Source organism: Neofelis nebulosa, chromosome 9 (assembly GCF_028018385.1).
Source record: "Neofelis nebulosa isolate mNeoNeb1 chromosome 9, mNeoNeb1.pri, whole genome shotgun sequence".
Classification (NCBI taxonomy): domain Eukaryota; kingdom Metazoa; phylum Chordata; class Mammalia; order Carnivora; family Felidae; genus Neofelis; species Neofelis nebulosa.
In genome coordinates this window covers 8,292,513-8,309,878 of record NC_080790.1, presented here as the reverse complement: position 1 = coordinate 8,309,878, position 17,366 = coordinate 8,292,513, and the positions used below count along the sequence as shown (strand labels likewise).

General features: G+C 52.3%; 1 protein-coding gene across 6 annotated transcripts; it reads right to left on the bottom strand.

Moving 5' to 3' along the window:
• Positions 1–1,696: 1,696 nt before the first annotated feature.
• Positions 1,697–16,459, bottom strand: SLC66A3 (solute carrier family 66 member 3). 6 transcript variants are annotated; one of them, XM_058682550.1, is made up of 8 exons: positions 15,575–16,141; positions 13,141–13,208; positions 10,688–10,770; positions 10,525–10,594; positions 8,433–8,490; positions 6,156–6,276; positions 4,077–4,118; positions 1,697–2,695 (listed from the first exon to the last, which is right to left on the bottom strand). In XM_058682550.1, the coding sequence occupies exons 1-8, from the start codon at positions 15,704–15,706 to the stop codon at positions 2,604–2,606; spliced, it is 666 nt and encodes a 221-aa protein (XP_058538533.1). In that variant the 5' UTR covers positions 15,707–16,141; the 3' UTR covers positions 1,697–2,603. The 6 variants fall into 6 exon arrangements, with proteins under 6 accessions (XP_058538533.1, XP_058538530.1, XP_058538534.1 ...); XM_058682547.1 differs by lacking the exon at positions 15,575–16,141 and adding an exon at positions 14,597–15,097; XM_058682551.1 differs by lacking the exons at positions 13,141–13,208; positions 15,575–16,141 and adding an exon at positions 16,148–16,459.
• Between the last annotated feature and the right edge of the window lie 907 nt (positions 16,460–17,366).

Genomic DNA, 17,366 nt, shown 5'->3' with positions numbered 1-17,366 from the left:
ACATGCTTTAAATAACATGTTCAGTATTCTGTGAGAGGAAGTCACTTCTGAGTTTCTCGGTCTGTGTGGACACTGCTACTGAATCACGTCTCCTCCCCTGGAAGAAGGCTTCAGTTTCCCTCTGGTGTGAAGACACCATAGTTGATTCACAAAGCACTTTGAAAATAGGCGCTGTGTGACAGTGCTGAATATTATGCTTGGGGGGCCTGTCCCTGATTCCCTTCCCCATAGTAATGAGTTTTGTTTGGAATTGTATTAAGTTATGAACTGCATGGTTTAGATAATCGTAAATATTTGATCAGCCGTCCCCTCTGAACAAAAATCGTACCCCCCGATCTTTTTAAAAAATTTTTGTTGCATCTTTGTAGTAATGTAATTGTATTTTATGCCTGCTTTTTATATTAAAAAAATTAAATAAAAGAAATTAAGACCTGAGCATTTTCATACTCTTCCTGTGAAACAGTCCCAGAATGCTGCAGCCTTCTGATACTTACCCAGAATGTTTGCCTTCCCTGAAAGATACATATAAAAAGATGGGTGTGTAGCAAAACAAATCATAACTAAGGTCACAGACCTGTGAATGCTCAGCCGTGTCTTTTAGTCCGTGGAGAAATAAAAATAGAATTTCAATAAGGAGTCTGTTGCTGGCCTGATTTAGGTATTTTGAGGGACTTGCAAGTCGAACAATCTCATTTGAGTGTCCAGGATAAGGAAAAGATGCAGAGTGCCTGTTTTGCTGAGAGGTAGTTTTCAAGAAAGTTACTTCTTTGGTAATCAGTAGGTTCTTTTTTTGTTGTTTTATTTTTGACAGAATGAGCGGGGGAGGGGCAGAGAGGGAGAGGGAGACACAGAATCCGAAAGAGGCTCCAGGCTCTGAGCTGTCAGCACAGAGCCTGACACAGAGCTTGAACCCATGAACCGCGAAATCATGACCTGAGCCGAAGTCGGATGCTCAACCGCCTGAGCCACCCAGGCGCCCCTGTAACCAGTGGGTTCTTATCTAGGATACTTACTGGCTGCCCGATCCGGGACAGGTTATCCACTCAGCTTCAGTGTTTACATCCTTTGTAAAACGGAGACTTTTACTTACAGGATTGTTGTAGGATTAAATATGATAATGTGTGTAGGATATCTGGAATAGTTCAAATGTTTGTTCCCTTTTCTGCCAAAGGGGGAAAAAATGGGGAACTGTTCACCTAAGAGTGTGTATTCTTTTTATCTTTTAAGTTTACTTAAGAGAGACAGGCCTAGAGAGAGAGTGTGGAGTGGGGGGGTGGGAAGGCAGAGAATCCCAGGCGGGATCCTGTCAGCATGCAACCCGACGCGGGGCTTGAGCTCATGAACCATGAGATGGGGACCTGAGCCAAAATCAAGAGTCAGACGCTCAACTGACGGGGCCACCCAGGCGCCCCTAAGATAGTATTTTCTTAAAGGAGAAGCTTTAAGCAATGATAAATTTCTAATAAGTATATTTAAATAAAATGGACCCAAATCACCTAATTTGTATTTATTCCTAATGGTTAGATTATAATTGCATATGAGAAAAGGTTCACTTGGACTTTTTTTAAATTGGCAACTGAGGAATGCCTGGCTGGCTCAGTTAATATAAGCATGTGACTCGATCTCGGGGTTGTGAGTTCAGGCTCCACGTTGAGTGTAGAGCTTACGTAAATAAATAAAAAAATGACAACTAGGATTTTAAAAACTACAGAATGATTTATTGATCTTACATAGGACACTAAAACATTTTCTAATAAACATCATTTACTTATTACATATAACAATGCCATTCAATTATAAAGGGAAAGAGCTTTTAAATTCTAGCGTTTATAAACTTTTACGGTAAAATGCAGTGTCCAATAATCCTAACATCACGTTTAGAATATAACAAGAATAAAATCCGTAAGAAGTTGACAGCACCCCAGCAATACCTTTTACTGCACCTATTTTCAGTGGACATTTTTGTTTTTCAAAGGTGTGACTCTTAAAGATGGCAGCATGGTGCTTGAATCAGAAAGTTCATCGGGACTGCCTCATCCTGCTGCTGTAGAGACTGCAGCCAATCGACCTTTCCTTAGGAATTAAAGGCACTATATGAAGTTATAGCACTACTTGGGTATATAAACTCGAGCCAATTAGTTTTTGCTTGCCTCGATATCCTTACTATAGCCTAAGGAGGCATTATCCTGTATTAGGATCCAGCAAGGCCATCCTGTTACATCTATATTAAAAAAAACGCCCCAGAAAGTGACCCTGGTAATTTACTACAATTCCACTTCTGACTGAGTAAAATCCCACTCCGTTCATAATCATTTGTGCTCTAGAGAGGATTTATTTCTTAGAAGATTCTGAAAGCTGAAGAGCGTCGTCTCGACTGCTCGACTTGCAGGTGTCTGAGACCTGCCTCCGCCTCACGAAGGGGAGGAGTGGGAAGGAAATCAACATTTCTCAACAAGTGTTTAAGTGGCTCCTGTCCGAAATACATCTGGCTTCAATTCAGCGTTTCTGAAGCAATTGACTAAACTTCTAAGAGACCTTGATTCAGCAGTGAGCTGTGGTTCAGTTATTACGAATCCACTTCGTGTGGAGGGGCAGTGCATCTGTTATTCAGCCTTTACCGCCGTCTTCCTGTAGCGAAGGACCGTGGTGGTTACCCACACGTTTAAAGCAAGCATGATCACGAAACGTGTGAGAACTGAAATCGATCAAAAAGAAAAAGTACGTGTTAAAGAGTACTGTTTTCATGTTCGAATGCAAAATCGCTCCTGCCCTACCGCTCTAAGTAGAAGCCTAAAAGCCTAAATAACTGCCCGCCCCTACCCCCGTCTACCACATAAGATTCACAACACCGCCTCGTGGGAACTTTTCAACAACGCTGGTTCCAAATATTTCTGGGGGGAGAGCACTTTACCGTAAGTGACTCGATGAACACTCTCCTGAGGAGAGTTAATGTATCTTTGTGGTTGTGAAACATTTGTAAGATACCAGCTAAGCTGTTCTTAAAAGATTGTCCCCAGATATACTGATGGCTTTCAGGAACAGCTGTCACTTTAATTACAAAGCAAACCATAGCTAGAACATTCTCAATCTTCCAAAATTTTAATACGTAGGTTCGTTTTGTTGTTTCCTTGCGGCTGGATTCTTCTTCCCATACACAGAATTCTTCAAGTCCTGCGGAGAAGACTCAGACCTCTTTCCCCACTTGACCCAAGTTTATGGTTTGACCACAGTACTTTTAGTGTTTTGCTCACTGCTGACAGAAGGTGTTGCAGCCCAAAATACAGTCTCTGCAAAGGGACAGGGGTGCCTCACTCTCCTGTAGCCATATTTCTCAAGGAACAATTAACCGGTATGTGTACCAGGGACATGTCTCTAGTCTTCATAGAACGGGTGACACCATTTGTTTTCATTCTTTTCCAAAAATGTATACGCTTGGCTGGGGAGTGGAAAACAGCCTAGGGAATTACTAAGTTCTTTTTACACCAACCCACGTATTTTCTCCTCCATCACAGTGTCCCCCTTAAAAAAAAAAAAAACAAAAAACACAAGGATGTGGGGGTCTAATGATTGTCACCTCAGTAGAGTCCGTCCTCACTCACCCCCAGCCCTCCTGTTCACTCTCCATGGCTGAGCCACATGTCCCCCGCTCACGGGCTTGTCATCGTCTCTTCCCCCGTCCCCCCATCTCTCTCTTCAAATTCACCTCCCCAGGCCTCTCCAGCCAGGTCACATTCCCCCATCAGGTGCTCCTCCTGGCCTGCTTTTCCAGAACACATTTCCCAGTATTCTTGAGTAGCTAATTGTGCGCTGACCGCACCGTCCGTCTCCACCCACCGCTGGCGTGGAAGCGTCACGAGGACGGCAGTCTACGACCTCGTGCTGCAGGCCGTATCCCCGGCGCTAAGACGAAGTAGGTGCTCAGCCCTGTAAGCGGGGGCTGACGCCCGGGAATACACCGTGGCCTCTAACTGTACGTGGAGCAAGCTGATCCGTGAAACCCTGAGACAACTTACAAGGGAAGGAGCCACCAAGGGCACGCAGTCCAAAAAAATGGGAAGAAAAAAGATTTCGCTTACTCGTAAGATCGCCGGTGGTCATTATCGTTGTTATTATTCTTGCTGAAAGAGAAGATATTCAACAATGTCAACTTGCTTCTCAGCCATGTCGGTATTCAGCTAACGTCTTCCCATTTCAAATACAGGAATAGATGCTAACTGTTCCTGAAAGATCCTGGTAGTACGGAACACCAAATCGGTACTGTATTTTATAAAACCTCTCAAAGCCAGCCACGCGTCCTAGCCCAGTGGTTTTGAGGCTCTCCTAAGAGCAGAAGCAGTGTTGCCCAAGGGACCGGGGAGAAGCCGAGAACCCACGGTGTGTGCCCAGCCACAGCTCCCCCACCCCAAAGAGCACGTTTGGAAAATCTCATACGTATGGGACTTCTGGTAAGGTTTACTTTAAAGACGGGCTTCTACTAACAACAGAGATGTCTGGGTGGGTGGCTCAGTCGGTTAAGTGTCCAACTCTCGACTTCAGCTCAGGTCATGATCTCACGGCTTCATGAGTTGGAGCCCCACATCGGGCTCTGCTGACAGCACGGAGCCTGCCTGGGATTCTCTTGTCTCCCTCTCTCTCTGCCCCTCCCCTCCCCCACTCACGCCGTCTCTCTCAAAATAAATAAATTAAAAAATAATAATAATAATAATAATAAAGAAAGGCTTCCACTAACAAAAAGCAAGGTTTTTAAATGACTGAACTTGACCCCCTTCTTTTGTAGAGATTTTCTAGGTAAAGGAAACTGAGGCCCAGCAAAGGGCAATGATTTCCCTAAAGGTCTAACTAGAACTGTTCCGTTCAATTCGTTTGTCTGGTACAGCGCTTTCCTTCGTGGCCACAGGAGACACGTGTGGGAGATGTGACGTGGGATTTCGAGGACACTACCTGTAACTCAACGCCTGCCCTTCCTTCCTGACCCGAACCCACCCACACAAAACTCTCCCTCTGCCTCATACATCACACATTTAGGAAATGAGGTTTAAAGCCAGTTCACTTTTTCCCCATAAAGTTATAATCCTCAGTTTGTCATGTATCCAGTATGTATTTAAGGACACGTTCAAGCACAGAGTACCATGCAAAACAGATGGAAATGTAATACATGGTCTCTAAAGTTACAAGTTCCGAAGATTTCCTACAAGAAAATTTAAGAAACAACACTTAAGATTACCTGAAGGTAAAATTAGGGAGCTAATAAGTAATATATCAAATCAGCAATTCCAGAAACATATATATACATATACATATACATATACATATATATATATACACACTTATATACATATATACATGAATATATGTATATATATTTCCTAACTATATATATATTATATATTATATATATATATATATATAATATATATATATCTCATAACACTTCAACATCTCAAGCTAAAAATAAAACCCAAGAAGCCTTAATTTTACATAACTTGGGACGTAAAGACCCCTTCCAGAAACCCCTGATGGAGAAGAAACATGAAGCATAGTTCAAATACCTAAAACTAATAAATCTAAGTAACGTCATAGCCCTGAATTTTTAAAGTTTTCTACCTAAAATAGCGTGTGTATATATATATGTATATGTATGTATATGTATATATATGTATGTATATATATATAGGTATATATATGTATATATATATAGGTATATATATAGGTATATGTGTGTGTGTGTGTGTATATATTTTAGGTTCCTGCAAGAATCCAGATGAACAGTGGAAATTCTGAACTTGAGACCAAATAACATGGCTCCAGGAAAACACCCTGGCAAAGTCTATTCATTCTCAAAAGCCAATGTATGCTTTTCATCTCTCATCTGTTACATCAGAAAGGGTCATATTTTAAAACCAAGTTAGTGGATTCAATATAATCAACCTATTGATGCTTTTCAAAGAGCAAAAGAGGACTGTTGATGTTCAGCCAGATTTTTGGAGAAAGGGGTGTTTCACATTTGTTTTTAGCAAGTGGAATAGGGATCTTGCAGAGACTGGAAAGTAGCCTGTGTGCCATCAGAATCATAAATACGGATCCACTTGGAGGTTCTATGTGCAAAGGATTAAAGCTTGTGGGACCCTGACGGGTGGACGGCGTCTGGCTCTTACTTGCACAGGTGTATGCAGCGAGGCTCCAGGTGAGGGCGCTCACGGTGCCTGAGTCCCTGGTCTTCCACAGGTACTGGAGCTGAGCAAACTTGCTGGCCACGCTGATGAAAGTACTTAGATTCTGTTTGCAGGCAAAACATGAGAAAGTTAGGAGTCCCTCAGTTAAAGAAACAAGAGTGCCATATACTGAGCGTGCTTCTGAAGCCAAACTGTCAGGACAAGAGACAACCGGTTTGTACGAGGACAAAGCCCGGGTTCAGTGAAAAAGCAGGCAGCAGCGAGATGCTGGTTTATAAATGCACCAGTCCCACTGTTCAGTGGGTAACTGGTGGGCGTGCAGCTGGTGTGGAGGTGGGAGTAAGGATCACTGGATGGCCACAAAGGCTTATCCATCTGACCACCTGCCAATAAAAGCAGATAAGAGAGAGAGAGAGAGAGAGAGAGAGAGAGAGAGAGAGAGAGATAGGATAGATGGATAGAGAAGATAGATGGATGAATGGATAGAGAGAGAGAGAGAGAGAGAGAGAGAGATAGGATAGATGGATAGAGAAGATGGATGAATGGATAGATAGATAGATAAGATAGATGGGTGGGTGCGTGGATGGATGGACAGATAAGATGGATGGGTAGAAAGGTACAAGATAGATGGATAGATGGATGGATATGATAAGATAGATGGACAGATGGATAGAGAGATAAGATGGATGGATAGATAAGATGGGTGGGTGCACCCTCAGGAGGAAAGCAACATGACTGGGTTGGGGGTGGGGCATCGGGTCTGGCTCTGCTCGGTCCCCCGCACCTGTTGCGGGGCTGGCCCTTGACCCGTTCTTATTGGGTTACAGCAACACGTCCTGGTAAAGATGGAGGAGGGAAGGGGCGGCTGGGACATGGGAGGACTGTGGAGAAGTCCGGGCGAGTGAGCACTCCAGGCAGAGAGCAAGGGCCTGTGCTCAGATCTGAACACAGGTCACGCCGGAAGCACATGGCTCGGACGACTGACCCCAGGTGGGAAGACGGCATCTGCAGCCCCGGCCGGTGGGGAGTCGGGTCGGGACCGCGAGCACGGAGGACTGGGCCTCGGAAAGCCTGGGCACGAGGACTTAGGTAGGGCCCTGTCCACTCGTGTCAGGGGGAAGGCCACTGCCGAGCAGATACGCTAACCGCGCCTACTGGACCTTCCACCGGATCCGTCTTCAGGAGGAAATGCCATCTTCGGAATCAAGAAGGAGGAGTCTTCATAACCAAGGCCCGGAAAGATTTCGCAAATAAAAATACACAACGCCCGGGGAAACTTGAATTTCAGATCAACAACAAGTAATTTCTAGCATAGGTACGTCCCGTGCAATATTTGGGACATATTTATGCTAAAACCCTGCCCATTTGCTCCCCGTAGGTCACAAGGTTGGAATGTAACACGGAGCCAAGTTTGCTTTCCAAGCAAGGGTCACAGCCAAGGCGCTGGGGAGGGGGTGGTGAAGTTCATGAGCCTGGGTGTGGCAGGCAGTGACTGGTGACCACGGATCCTTCTCCTTCTCCCTTTGGGTGGAGAAGCGGAATCCAGTCACTTTGGAGAGAGGATCTGGGCTCAAATGCTCCCTGACCCACGCTCGGAGCCCTATTCTCACACTATGGGACTTTGGGGCCTTACCCAAGGTAGGATAAACGCACAGGGCTAACCGTTTTCCAAGGACAAAAATGTTTCGGGGGGGAGAGGGGCAAAGTTAAAAAAAAAATCATGAGTATGGGGCCCGTGGGTGGCTCAGCCGGTTAAGCCTCTGACTTCGGCTCAGGTCGAGATCTCGCAGTTCTCGAGTTCAAGCCCCAAGTCGGACTCTGCTGACAGCTCAGAGCCTGAAGCCTTCTTCTGATTCTGTCTCCCTCTCTCTCTCTGCCCCTCCCCCACTCATGCTCTGTCTCTCTCTCTCTCTCTCTCTCAAAAATAAATTTAAAAAAAAAATTAAAAAATTAAAAAAAAAATGAGTATGTAGCCAATGTGTAATCATTAACCTGATAAGAAGCTATTTTAGGCTCATTCTACCACCGTTGCTCGTTGCTCGTTCTGTTGCTGTTAATTACTTCCCCAGCCAGGTGCTCTATGGCCCCCACAAAAAGGAAGAAAATGTTACCAAACGCCTAAGTGAGACTAACGTCTTGTAACATTGGGGTAGGACTGCACTTTCACCCCTTTATCCTTCAATAAGCAGGTTAAACACTCGGCCCATCAAGTTCTTTGCAGGAACGGCGGTCTCTCTTCTCCAGGGGCGATGCACTTACCATGGCCAGATCTATGATCCACTTCTGCAGGGGAAGGACGAACCACGAGGCCACAAATCTACCGAGCGCTAAGGGAGACAGCAGTGGCTCGGCCGCCCCCCACCCCGCGCCCGTGGGGACACGCCAAGAGCACGGAGGTGACGCACATAAGCCAACCTGGGAAAGGCTCTGCGAGGACCAGTCCGATTTGGAAAAGACAAAAATGGCTCAACATCACAGCAGATCACGGAAGAAAACTGCCAAGCGCCCTGCCTTTGTGGTTCTAAACGATTCTACCCGCCCACTTCATTCCCAGCCATGCAGACCTCTCCAGGGTGATGTCAAAAGTGAAGCATTTAAAGAAGCAGCTCAACATTATAGGGCAGGCACGTTCTGCAAAACTGGGGTCACGTGAAACTCTCTTTCCCCCTTTCCTGCTAACCCCAGTGTAAACCCAGGTGGAGACAGGAAGAATGAGAGCGGATTTTCATCACGCCCAGTGAGGCGGCAAAAAGCACAGAAAGTCAGGCTCCAGAAGCCGGGCGGGTGAGGGGATGACCACCAGCCTCTGCTGTGACCTTGGGCAAGTCCCATTCCTTCTTTTGACCTTGGTTTGCTTATCCGCAAAACGGTCTTAACGTTCCTTTGCCCCATCTACCCCCTCAGTGCCTTGGTGCACATCACAGACACCCAGCGCGCTACGATTATAATGAATGACATTACTTAAATGGAGGGATCGAAAGAGACAATGCCCGGTGTGACTAGAACGAATTCCTGGCAACCTGGTCAACGCCAGAACGGCAGCTGGAACCTAGGCAGATGAAGTCTTGTTTTTAAAACACTCTAACTCAGTTTCTTAAACAGAGGGCACCCAGTTAAATTTGAATTTTCAGACCAACAAAAACAGTCTTTTAGTATAGTATGACCCATGCACTATTTGGGACATACTTATGCTTAAAAAAAAAAATCAGTTACTATGGTAACCCTACTTCTGGTTCATCACCACTCACAGGAGGAAGTTATAAGTATCCCGCTCATCCAGGGAGCTGCCCAGCTTTTGCAGTCCACAGCCTCACCACCCGTACAAAGGTAAATTGTCATATTTTATTTAAACAGTAAACGACACGACGCTCTTCATCTTCAAAGTGCTGTTTTCAAGACCCTTTTACCAGCTGGGCAGAGCTGCGCAGAGAGAAGCTGAGTGGGGAGGATGGGTACAGACAGCAGGGGGTCAGGACTCAGTCCCCTCCCTACACAGCCGCCCAGTCGGACAGCTGCCGTGAGGCTGCCCCTTGCTCAGCTTGTCCTGTGCTCCTGGTACTGTGATCCTTGCCACAAGGTAGGCATGACTGTGTCATTTCACAGGTGGGACGGGACAGGACGATTGCAGCTTAGGGAGCTCCCGGCCTGTGCCCACGAACACCCAGGGGGTGGCCGCAGCAGGTGTCCCCCAGCCTTCACGTCCCAAGGCGCCCAGCCCAGCGCAGACAGGAAGGGTGCCCTCCCTCTCTCCTCCACCCTGCGGGTGTACGAGTAACCCGCTCGGGTCACTTCGCAGACACGGCCGCATTAACTGGCTGCCACTGGAAAGGCTTTCCTGGCTTTTTAAGGACCGTGAATTCCCAAGAGAACCTCTGAAGGTTTACAGAACCGAAACAAGAGCCCGGCCCCTGTTCACAGAAGAGGCACCGTGAGTGAGCATAGGTCTGTGTCACGACCAGATGCCCCGCCCACCCGCCACCACCAAGTCCCTTCTAATGTCTTGGCCACGATTTTCGCTTTGAACCAGCCGTCCAGAACCCGCACGCCCACACTGTCGGGCAGAGAGGGCGCGTTAGTGGCCTCTGAGTTCACGACAGACATTCCCGTTATTATGACTTCACATACTTGGGGGACATTTTCTCAGGGAAGAAGAAATGTCTCCGCCTCCCCTGAAGAATGAAGCTGGGACCGGCCTGGCGCCCGGGGCTCGGGGTGGGGGGAGGCCCCGGGCAGGGTACATATTCACTCACGCGCATTTGGGATCTTTTTCAGTTTGACCACAAGAACGCGGCTCTGGCCAAAGCACCTGACTCCCCAGTCCCATCGGATTCCTGGACAACGAAAAGGATACAGGGCCATGTACGGGGCTGCTCCTTTCACGTTCCCGTTGAAATGGAAGGCACACAGCAGGAGGAGGACGTCTGAAAGAGAAAGGCTGTGAGGGAGGCGGGAGGGGGGGCCCAAGGGCTGTTGCCCGACCCGGGGTTGGGGGGGGGGTCCGAGGGGCCGGTTACCTTGTGCGATGAGAATGGGATACTCCAGGTAGGTCAGCAGCGGGTACTCATAGTAACACTGGTACCGGAGAAACACCAGGAAACTGGGGAGAGAGGGGGAGCGTCTGAGCTGGGGCCGGCCCAGCACAGGGCGGCGGGGAGGCCCGGCCAGCGCCCAGGAGCCCGGGTTCGTGTGCAAAACCCTGGACCTGCTGGTTGGCACCTGGAAACGTCAGGGGGTGGGGGGAGATTTCGCACACAGAGCGCGGGACGGTAACTTAATACTGCCCGCAGCTTTTCGAGCATCCGGGACTGACTGGGAGCTGGGCGTGGTGCACGTGGTCGCTGCCAAGTCCCCGGAGATGGTGGCACAAGTGAGTTTCACTGAGGTCCGAGCGGCAGGCCAGGACGAGAAGAGACGGCGCTTCTGGCCCCAGGCTGGCTGGCCCTGAGCGGGGGAGCAACCACCTGGATGATCCCTGCGGCCGTCCAGAGTGCTCCCCGTCAAGGAGGAGCAGTAGGTGAGAGGCATAAACAGTCATCAGTCCCTTAAGAGAATTCCAGCTCTGAGGGCCGCCTGGGGGCTCAGTCAGTTGGGCATCCGACACTTGGTTTCGGCTCAGGTCGTGATCTCACAGTTTCGTGAGTTCAGGCCCCACGACAGGCTCTGCGCTGGTGGCGGTGAGCCTGCTTGGGATTCCCTCTTTACCCTTCTCTCTCTGCCCCTCCACCACTCCTTCTCTCTCTGCCCCTCCACCACTTGCAATGTTGTTGTCTCTCTCAAAATAAATGAGGAAGAAAGAAAGAAAGAAAGAAAGAAAGAAAGAAAGAAAGAAAGAAAGAAAGAAAAAGGAGAAGCAAAGAAAAGAGAAAAAAGAAAAAGAAAAGAGAAGAAAAAAGAGAAGCAAAGAAAAGAAAGAAAAAAAAGAAGAAAAGAAAGAAAAAAGAAGAGAAAAAAAAGAAAAGAGAAGTAAAGAAAGAAAAAAGAAAGAAAAAAGAAAAAAAGAGAAGGAAAGAAAAAAGAAAAGAAAAAAGAAAAGAGAAGCAAAGAAAAAAGAGAAGAAAAGAAGAAAAAAGAGAGAAAGAAAAAAAGAAAAGAAAAGAAAGAAAAAAGAAAAGAAAGAAAGAAAAAAGAGAAGAAAAGAAAGAAAAAAGAGAAGAAAAAGGAAAAGAGAAGCAAAGAAAGAAAAAAGAAAAAAAAGAAAAAGGAAAAGAGAAAAAAGAAGAGAAGGAAAGAAAGAAAAAAGAAAAGAAAAAAGGAAAGAGAAGCAAAGAAAAAAGAAAAGAGAAGAAAAAAGAAAGAAAAAAGAAAAGAAAAAGAGAAGAAAAAAAAGAGAAGAAAAGAAAAAAGAAGAAAGAAGAAAAAAAGAAGAGAGAAAGAAAAAAAGAGAAAAGAAAAAAGAAAATTCTAGTTCTGAGAGGCTGGAATTTGGTGGGGGGGTGGCAAGTAAAAACCCGAGGACCCGACCCTTGTCAGGACAAAAGGCCTGAGCTTCTGGCCTCTCCAGCTCTCGGCCCAGCCAGTCAGCTCCCTAAGGACCTAAGTCCCCCTGCTGTCCCCTCAGAGTCTGTTTCATCCCCCAGGTGAACCACAGCCTCCGTCACTCATCCAGACGTAACTCCCTCTCATTTCCTCAGCTGGGCGGGGGGCGGGGGGGGGGGGGGGGTTCACAAAGCACCCAGTGGGCTGGGGAGCCTGTGCCCTTGATCCTGTTTCCGACCTTGGCTGAGCTGGGGGCGAGAGTCACAGAATGGGGGGAGGCCAGCGGTGGCCCGAGCACGGGGGTCTCCAGACCAGGCCTCCGGCACCTTTCTGTCCACATCTGAGGGGGAGCCCAGGGGGCCAGGGGAGGGGGCAGCTTCAGCTCACCCACCCCTGCAGAGCAGGGCTGCAGCCAGCGGGGCCCGTGCACAGGAAGCCTGGACAACGACCTTGCCGAATGAGCGGGCGGTACATCCGAACAGGCGTTGGGGGGTCTTTGCCACCTGCTCGCTCTTCACTGAGCGCACCACCCCCCCCAGAGTGCAGCCACAGACCTTCAGGACAGGCACGAGCCCTAGGGTGTCAGAGCTGAGGTCACGGCCATCCAGCGTGCCCTCCACATTTTACAGACCACTTGGGGAGACTGAGGCCCAAGAAACCAAGGTCATATGAGAATTCAGGGAAAAGACAAGACGAGCGCATGAGTTTCCCCGGCCACCAGCAGTGGTGCCTGCCACCAACCCCCACCCCACTGTGGCCCTCCAGGGAGGCTGGGTGGCCAGGCTGCAGTGCGCACGTGCTCTCTCTCTCTCTAGCTCTCTCTCGGGGATCCAAACGTCCAAGGACAACCATCTGTCACTCCTGTGGCCTGGAGCAGTTAGGTGTCCTTCTTTGATTTTTAATGTCCTTCTTTTCATCAAAAAGTAATACATTAGAACCCTCTTTACAATAAAGTCAGGCCGAACGGTGTCTGACCCGCGGCCCCACACACCTGTTAATATTCCTGGTCCGCTCTGCAAAGTGACTGGAGTTTCCTTCTTCCACACACAGGCTAGAGGTCTGAACAAAAAAACTACACATGTGCTCACAGAGGCAGCGGCTCGAGACCCGCTGGAGCCTCTTCCAAAGGAATTTTCAGCCAGACACCAGAAGTCGGCCTGCTGGGCCTGGAGAGAGGATGCAGTCCCCCCCATCCCCCCCCCCCCCCCCCCCGCCGGGCTGTCTTGTCTGGGCGGAGGGCTGAATCGGGAGTCTGAAAACCCACCCACGGAAGGTTCCAGAGCAGGTGCAGACAGCAGAACTGTGTCTGGAACCCAGGAGGGCACAAGGGGGCAGAGCAGAAGGCATGCCTGGAAGGCCTGGAAGGAGGGGTGTTGGAGCTGCTGAGGCAGGCGCGCTCCCATCAGCCGGGGAACCCGGGCGCGGGCGGAACGCTGGCACAGCCTGGGCAGAGAGGTGCCCGCTATGCACTTCCTGCCAACTTCCTCCCTGCTTCCCCTCCCCGAAACCTGTCTGGGACACCTGTTCCAGCAACGGAGAAAATGAGCAGCCTGCTGGCAGGGCAGGGCGCACCCCCCCACCCCCCCCGTCTGCCTGGGGTCCCGTCTGTGCCGCCTTCTGCGCCAAACACGGTGCGGCCCGCAGCCAGCCTCCCCCTCCCCCAGCCGGCTGAGCCAGCTTCGTCTGCCCTGCAGGCCTCCCCCTCACTAAACGTGGGGCCTCCAGTGGAGGTTTGGTCAGCTCCTTTTCTTTGCTGACGCGGGCGTGTGGCTGTCGCCCTGCACACGTCTGGAGGCACTTCTAAACTCCAGGCATTTTCTTACACTTCACACCGATCCGCATTCAAAGCCATTTTCTGGTCTCACTGAGATACTGCTTATGCTCCCATTGACCCGGTTCTCTCAAAAATGGGCTTTTAGCGTTAACAGATCAGGACCCAAGGCAGGCAGACGTCCCCCGAGAATTTATTCTGGCTTTTGCTTCCCAGGATATAAAGGGTCCCCCTGATGGCGATGCCCTCCGGGGTCTGTCTGCCGGAATTCTGGCTGCTACCCTGCTCCTGGCCCGGTAGGGGGCGCTCGTGGGCAGGCAGGCAAGGCGGGCACCAGGCACAGGCAGACCTGCGGTGTCCCCCAGCTTCTCCAGGGCCCTCACCAGCGAAGGCTGGGGAAGGAAAAGGGAAGGGGGCAGGGTGTTGCCAACCCGCTCCCCCCACCCACGATAGGAAGCGGAAAAACCCAGTGAGTGTGGAGAGCGGGGGTGCGCCAGGCTTCAGGATGGAAAGGGCCAGCCCCGGGTGAAACCTAGGGCCCTGCTGCTGCCGGTGAACTTGGGCACGGTGCGTCACTTCCTCCGCCTCAGGCTACTCTTCTCTGGGGATGAAAACAATGCTTACTCCCTAGGGCGCCCTGAGGATCGAGTAAAATAGCGCCACCACACAGACCCACCAGTAAGATAAAGCGAGGTGTAGATAAAACCTCGGAATCCAGCGGAGGGAGCGCCTGACCACTTCCAGCTTCGGGGAGAGGGTGGCATCCGGCCGGGCCTAGACACAGCCACGCGCACACAGCAGCCTGCCTGCCTGGGCCTCCACGAAGCGTGAGCTGCAGGCCGGCCGATCCCCGCGGGACACGCACGAAGCTTCCTCCCGCGCCGACTTCAGCTCCCCCGCCCACGCGAGCCCACGTCCATTGCCAGGAGGGCAGGTGTTGCCGAGGTGCACGGTTGGATAGAGTGACAGCCGACACCTGCTGGCAGCGCCTGCCGGGTTGTAGCGTGTGGGCAGGCTCCCGACTCGCCTCCTTGGGCATCAGTCGGGCTTCCACTCACCCCGCAATGGGCCAGCCCCACCTTCCCAGGCTCAGGGACCCGTTAAAAACCGTGGCCCTCCCCCAGGCCGTCCACGCCCTCCCGGACACTCCCCCGCCGCTCCTCCCCCTCTCCCTTCCCCACCCGAACTGACGCGGCGGCCACTTCGAGGCGGTGGAGAACTCTCCAATCCTCGCTACCCAGCCTGGGGGGTGGGGGGTGGGGGTCCCAATGTTGTGGGGTCGTTTGCAAATCAGAGCGGGGTCACACACCCGCCAGTCGGCCGACTCTCTCTTGATAAAGCATCTCCCCCGCTGGGCGCGCCGGGCGCAGGACCCCCCACCTCCCCCACCCCCGAGGTCTTCTTCTCCCTCCCTTGCCCCAGGCTACTTTCCAGCCCAGGCCCCCCGGGGTCGTGCTTCCGCGGAGGACCCGCCCGCCCGGTCGCCGTGCGACAAGCCGGTTGGGGGCGGGGGGAGGGGGGCGGCGAGGAGCAAAGTGGGGAGCACCGGCCTTGCCAGGGACTCGCGGGTAGACTCCCGGGCTTCACGTGCCCCGCTCTCCCACCAATTCGAGGCCTCCCAACCGAGTTTTAGAACTCTGCTCTTCGCGCTTACATCTTTAAATACTGAGTCAAGGCATCCACTCCGGATTTCTGATGGATAAGCGCTCTCCCAGCGGCACTGGCTCCTCTCTGGCTGGCTGTGGCCCGATTCGTCCTTCTCCCCTTCCTCCAAAGAGCCCCCCATTCTCGGAATCCCCCCAGCCCAGGTGTTAACTTTCTAAAGGCGGAGGATCAACGCCTCGCTTTACACGCGAGGAAACCGAGACCCGAGCTAAGGGGTATTGGCGGGGGGAGGGGGAACTCAGGGCGGACGTGTATCAGAGGGCCTCAGGTGCAAATGGCCTAGTTCCAAGCCGCGCGGTTGCGCTGCGGCTAACGGGCGGGGTGAGGGCCTGGCCAGGGGTTCGGTTTCCCCCATCTGTAAGCTGGGCACGCGCAGTCCGTGCGGGGAGCGGCAAATAAACAGGGGAGGCGAGCGGTCCCGGGAAGTGCCCCCCAGCGGCCGGGCGCTTTCGGCCCCGCTCCCCGGCCCTATTTAGACCCACGGCGCGCTCCTGAGCTCCCGGGCCGTCCAGGCCGCAGAGGCGAGCGGGGAGGGCAGCCGCCCCCGCCGCCCCGGCCTTACCCCGCCAGCTCCAGAAGTAAACTCGGGAGGCTGATGCCCCGCGCGCTGCGCGCCGCCAGCACCGCGGAGATCTGCGGCAGCTTGAGCGCGGCGCACACGCCCAGCGTGCTCCAGTTGCAGAACAACAGCAGCAGCTTCTCCATGGCGCCGGCGGGGCTGGGGGCTCCGGCTCCGGGCTTGGGGGCTCGGCGGAGGCGGCCGCGGCGCGAGGGAGGGGCAACGGCTCAGCTCTGGGCCTCCCCGGGCGCTGAGTCCTTCCGCCTTCCCTGGGCACCCGCACCCACGCCCACGCCCTGGGCCGCCCCGCCGGGGTCCGCCCTGTCGGGGTCCGCTCCTCCGCCCGGATCTCCGCCCCCTCCCTCGCCCTGCCCCGCCCCGCCCCGCCCCGCCCGTGCTCCTCTCCCCTGCCCCGCCCCCTCCCCAGGTCCGCCTCGGGTCCACCCTCGCCCGGGGTCCGCTCCTCCGTCCGGATCTCCGCTCCCGACCCCGCCGGCGTTCGCCCCTCACCAGCCCGGACCCCGCCGTCCACCTAGTGCGGGTCCCGCCGGGACCCCGCCCCGGGGCCGCCCAGTCGGGGAGCGCTCCGCCCCTTCTGTCCGCTCCGCCCCCGGCCCCGCCCCGGCCCCGCCCTGACCCGGGGCGGCCGCTGGGCGGTGCCCTCCGCAGACCGGACGCGCTGCGGAGTCACTTCTCCGTGTTAAGCTCGCGGGGTGCCGAGCTGCCCGGAGACCACCCCCCCCAGACGGTTCCGCTTTCCCGAGGGTTGGGTGGGTACAGGCTGAATCCCGGGAGGGCGGACGTGCACCCCCTCACGGGGGGGCTGCACCGTGGTGTTGGGGTTTTGCACTCCCTAAGTGCCTTCCTTTCTTCGTTTTTCTGACTATGCATTTCAGAGATGAAAACTTGGAAGGACGTTAAGGACCCAACTTCGTTTACGTGCGTCCTCCTCGTTTTACCTGGGGACACAGGCCTTGCCCGTCACTGAGGGGTCAGAATGGCCCGGGGTCGGCTCACTTCCCGCCCTTTCCCGAAGCTGAGGGGGGGGGGGCGCCCCTCCCCGCCACCCGGGCCTTAGCCCTCCAGGCCCCTGGAAGGCCCGCCCTTCACCACTTCAGAGGGAAAGTTTTTTCTTTTTTTTTTTTTTTTTTTTTTTTAATTTATTTTTGGGACAGAGAGAGACAGAGCATGAACGGGGGAGGGTCAGAGAGAGGGAGACACA